General features: G+C 46.2%; 1 protein-coding gene across 1 annotated transcript; it reads left to right on the top strand.

Annotated features, from left to right (window-relative positions):
* The first annotated feature begins 394 nt into the window (after window positions 1-394).
* On the top strand, window positions 395-3436 carry LOC135566238 (Krueppel-like factor 12). Its single transcript, XM_065014028.1, has 3 exons — window positions 395-562; window positions 2336-2499; window positions 2588-3436. Exons 1-3 carry the CDS (start codon window positions 531-533, stop codon window positions 2767-2769), a joined length of 378 nt encoding a protein of 125 aa, XP_064870100.1. The 5' UTR covers window positions 395-530; the 3' UTR covers window positions 2770-3436.
* Window positions 3437-5135: the final 1699 nt, after the last annotated feature.

Raw genomic sequence — 5135 nt, 5'->3', positions numbered from 1 at the left:
AGATGGGACAGGTTGTAACCAGAGTGGGTCAGGACTGACTACAGAGATGGGACAGGTTGTTACCAGAGTGGGTCAGGACTGACTACAGAGATGGGACAGGTTGTTACCAGAGTGGGTCAGGACTGACTACAGAGATGGGACAGGTTGTTACCAGAGAGGGTCAGGACTGACTACAGAGATGGGACAGGTTGTAACCAGAGTGGGTCAGGACTGACTACAGAGATGGGACAGGTTGTTACCAGAGTGGGTCAGGAGTGACTACAGAGATGGGACAGGTTGTTACCAGAGTGGGTCAGGACTGACTACAGAGATGGGACAGGTTGTAACAAGAGTGGGTCAGGACTGACTACAGAGATGGGACAGGCTGTAACCAGAGTGGGTCAGGACTGACTACAGAGATGGGACGGGCTGTAACCAGAGTGGGTCATGAGTGAGTACAGAGATGGGACAGGTTGTAACCAGAGTGGGTCAGGACTGACTACAGAGATGGGACAGGTTATAACCAGAGTGGGTCAGGACTGACTACAGAGATGGAACAGGTTGTTACCAGAGTGGGTCATGAGTGAGTACAGAGATGGGACGGGTTGTAACCAGAGTGTTTCAGGACTCACTACAGAGATGGGACAGGTTATAACCAGAGTGGGTCAGGACTGACTACAGAGATGGGACATGTTGTTACCAGAGTGGGTCAGGACTGACTACAGAGATGGGACAGGTTGTTACCAGAGTGGGTCAGGACTGACTACAGAGATGGGACAGGTTGTAACCAGAGTGGGTCAGGACTGACTACAGAGATGGGACAGGTTGTAACCAGAGTGGGTCAGGACTCACTACAGAGATGGGACAGGTTATAACCAGAGTGGGTCAGGAGTGAGTACAGAGATGGGACAGGTTGTTACCAGAGTGGGTCAGGACTGACTACAGAGATGGGACAGGTTGTAACCAGAGTGGGTCAGGACTGACTACAGAGATGGGACAGGTTGTAACCAGAGGGTCAGGACTCACTACAGAGATGGACAGGTTGTTACCAGAGGTCAGACTCACTACAGAGATGGGACAGCTTGTAACCAGAGGGGGCAGGACTGACTACAGAGATGGACAGGTTGTCACCAGAGTGGGCCGACTGACTACAGAGATGGGACAGGTTATTAACAGAATGGGTCAGACTGAATACAGAGATGGGACAAAGCCAGGTCCCAGAGTGGGTCAGGACTGACTACAGAGATGGGACAGGTTGTTACCAGAGTGGGTCAGGAGTGAGTACAGAGATGGACAGTTGTAACCAGAGTGGGTCAGGACTGACTACAGAGATGGGACAGGTTGTAACCAGAGTGGGTCAGGACTGACTACAGAGATGGGACAGAGTTATTAACAGAATGGGTCGGACTGAATACAGAGATGGGACAGGTTGTAACCAGAGTGGGTCAGGACTGACTACAGAGATGGGACAGGTTGTTACCAGAGGGTCATGAGTGAGTACAGAGATGGGACAGGTTATTAACAGAATGGATTCAGGACTGACTACAGAGATGGGACAGGTTATAACCAGAGTGGGTCATGAGGAGTACAGAGATTGGACAGGTTGTAACCAGAGGGTCAGACTGACTACTGGAGATGGGACAGGTTTCATCTAGACTCACTACAGAGATGTGGGGAAAGGTTGTAACCAGAGGGTCAGGACTCACTACAGAAACGTCCAATAGGAGACAGAGTGGGTCAGGACTCACTACAGAAACGTCCAATAGGAGACAGAGTGGGCCAGGACTCACTACAGAAACGTCCAATAGGAGACAGAGTGGGTCAGGACTCACTACAGAAACGTCCAATAGGAGACAGAGTGGGTCAGGACTCACTACAGAAACGTCCAATAGGAGACAGAGTGGGTCAGGACTCACTACAGAAACGTCCAATAGGAGACAGAGTGGGTCAGGACTCACTACAGAGATGGTCAATAGGAGACAGAGTGGGTCAGGACTCACTACAGAGATGGTCAATAGGAGACAGAGTGGGTCAGGACTCACTACAGAAACGTCCAATAGGAGACAGAGTGGGTCAGGACTCACTACAGAAACGTCCAATAGGAGACAGAGTGGGTCAGGACTCACTACAGAAACGTCCAATAGGAGACAGAGTGGGTCAGGACTCACTACAGAAACGTCCAATAGGAGACAGCAACACAGTTCATTGATAAATAGTAGGATAAAATGGGATACAACGTGTTGTAATGACTGATTGATAGAATGATTAAATGATTGATTGATTGATTGATTGATTGATTGATTGATTGATTGATTGATTGATTGATTGATTGATTGATTGATTGATTGTGTTGCAGCTCCATGTTAGCCGGTGGTATCCAGAGCATGCGGGTAGGTCATGTGACCAGGTCAGAGGTCAGGGGGCGTGTCCGTAGGTGTGTCCACAGGTGTGAGTTTTACGGCTGTAACAAGGAGTACACCAAGAGTTCCCACCTCAAGGCCCACAGACGCACACACACAGGTAGGTCACGCACGCACGCTTACCCACACACACACGCACACGCACACACACACACAGTAAAAATCATAATCTATCTTCTCTGTCCCAGGTGAGAAGCCGTATAAGTGCACGTGGGACGGGTGCACGTGGCATTTTGCCCGTTCTGACGAGCTGACCCGCCATTACAGGAAACACACGGGGGTGAAGCCCTTCAGGTGTGGCGACTGCCAACGCTCCTTTTCCCGCTCAGATCACCTGGCCCTGCACAGACGCAGACACACACTGATCTGAGGAGGAGGGACCTGGCCCTGCACAGACACACACTGACCTGAGGAGGAGGGACCTGGCCCTGCACAGACGCAGACACACACTGACCTGAGGAGGAGGGACCTGGCCCTGCACAGACGCAGACACACACTGACCTGAGGAGGAGGGACCTGGCCCTGCACAGACGCAGACACACACTGATCTGAGGAGGAGGGACCTGGCCCTGCACAGACGCAGACACACACTGATCGGAGGAGGGACCTGGCCCTGCACAGACGCAGACACACACTGATCTGAGGACGGACGGACGGACGGACGGACGGACGGACGGACGGACAGACAGACAGACAGACAGACAGACAGACAGACAGACAGACAGACAGACAGACAGACAGACACTGATCTGAGGAGGGATGGACAGACAGACAGAGCAGCACACAGACTAACAGTAAATGGACTGTTGTAGCCTACAAGTGTATCGATGGGTCAGTAGACAGAAGTAGGTCCACAGACTGAGAACTTCATTCAACATGGTTTAAACTCGGATTGAAAGAACAAGTGTCCAAGTACCAAAATGCTTTGTCGAATGTATTTTTATTCTGTTTTCCATACAAATTAAACTGTGAATTAAATGTATACTACAATACATGTGTCAAATGTTAAAATTATATTAATTTATTCATTTATTGTACTATAATCTCTGAATTCTCTTAATTACATTTCAAAGAATATATATATACAGTGTCCGTCCTAGTGTATATATATATATATAGAATCTGCTGCCCCCTAGTGGATATATATATAATCTGCTGCCCCCTAGTGGATATATATAGAATCTGCTGCCCCCTAGTGGATATATATAGAATCTGCTGCCCCCTAGTGGATATATATAGAATATGCTGCCCCCTAGTATATATATAGTGTATATATATATAGTGTATATATATATATATATATATATACATACACTAGAGCAGCATATTCTATATATATCCACTAGGGAGCAGCATATTCTATATATATCCACTAGAGGGCAGCAGATTCTAAATATATCCACTAGGAGACAGCAGATTATATATATATCCACTAGAGGGCAGCAGATTATATATCCATACCAGAGGGCAGATCTCATGGCACATCCATTAAAGGCAGATTCCATATATCCACTAGGGGCAGCAGATCTCATATATATCATTAGGGCAGCATCTTATAGATCCACTAGGGCAGATTATATATATATCCACTGATAAGGGTGCTATGAATTATATATATATCCACTAGAGGGCAACAGATTATATATATATCACTAGAGGGCAGCAGATTCTATATATATCCACTAGGGGCAGCAGATTCTTATATATATCCACTAGGGGGCCTTGAATTCTAAATATCACTGGGAGACCTTAGATTCTATTTATCCACTAAGGGGCAAGTTCTCTGCCTGTCACAAGGGCAGCAGATTATATATGTCCACTGGGCATGAATTCTATATATATCCATAGGGGGCAGCAGATTATATATATATCCACTAGGGGCAGCAGATTATATTTATATCCACTAGGAGACAGCAGATGATATATATCCACTAGGGGGCAGCAGATGATATATATATCCACTAGGGGCAACAGATTCTATATATATCCACTAGGAGGAAAGCAGATTCTATATATCCACTAGGGGCAGCAGATTATATATATCATCCACTAGGGGGCAGCAGATTATATATATATCCACTAGAGGACAGCAGATTCTATATATATCCACTAGAGAACAGCAGATTCTATATATCCATTAGGGGCAGCAGATTCTATATATCCACTAGGGGCAGCAGATTATATTTATATCCACTAGGGGGCAGCAGATTATTATATATCCACTAGGGGAGCAGCAGATTCTATATATATATCCACTAGGAGGCAGCAGATTATATATATATCCACTAGGGGGCAGCAGATTCTATATATCCACTAGGAGGCAGCAGATTATATATATATATCCACTAGGGGGCAGCAGATTCTATATCCACTAGGGCAGCAGATTATATTTATATCCACTAGGGGGCAGCAGATTCTATATATATCCACTAGGGGGCAGCAGATTCTATATATCCACTAGGGGGCAGATTCTATATATATCCACTAAGGGGCAGCAGATTCTATATATATCCACTAGGAGGCAGCAGATTATATATTTATATCCACTAGGGGCAGCAGATTCTATATATATCCACTAGGGCAGCATATTATATTTATATCCACAGATTCTATATATATCCATAGGGGGCAGCAGATTCATATATATCCACTAGGGGGCAACAGATTCTATATATATCCACTAGGGGGCAGCAGATTCTATATATATCCACTAGGGGGCAGCAGATTCTATATATA

The sequence above is a fragment of the Oncorhynchus nerka genome, unplaced genomic scaffold (assembly GCF_034236695.1).
Source record: "Oncorhynchus nerka isolate Pitt River unplaced genomic scaffold, Oner_Uvic_2.0 unplaced_scaffold_6535, whole genome shotgun sequence".
Classification (NCBI taxonomy): domain Eukaryota; kingdom Metazoa; phylum Chordata; class Actinopteri; order Salmoniformes; family Salmonidae; genus Oncorhynchus; species Oncorhynchus nerka.
Note: the sequence above shows the minus strand (reverse complement) of the source record. Positions and strands in the feature narration are given on the sequence as shown.

Excerpts from the sequence above, each read along its gene's own strand:
- LOC135566238 (XM_065014028.1), top strand. The coding sequence starts at position 531 with ATGGAACAGGTTGTTACCAGAGTGGGTCATGA. Across the intron at positions 563-2,335 it reads GTTACCAGAGTGGGTCATGA|CTCCATGTTAGCCGGTGGTA; the intron begins GTGAGTACAGAG and ends ATTGTGTTGCAG. Across the intron at positions 2,500-2,587 it reads CCACAGACGCACACACACAG|GTGAGAAGCCGTATAAGTGC; the intron begins GTAGGTCACGCA and ends TCTCTGTCCCAG.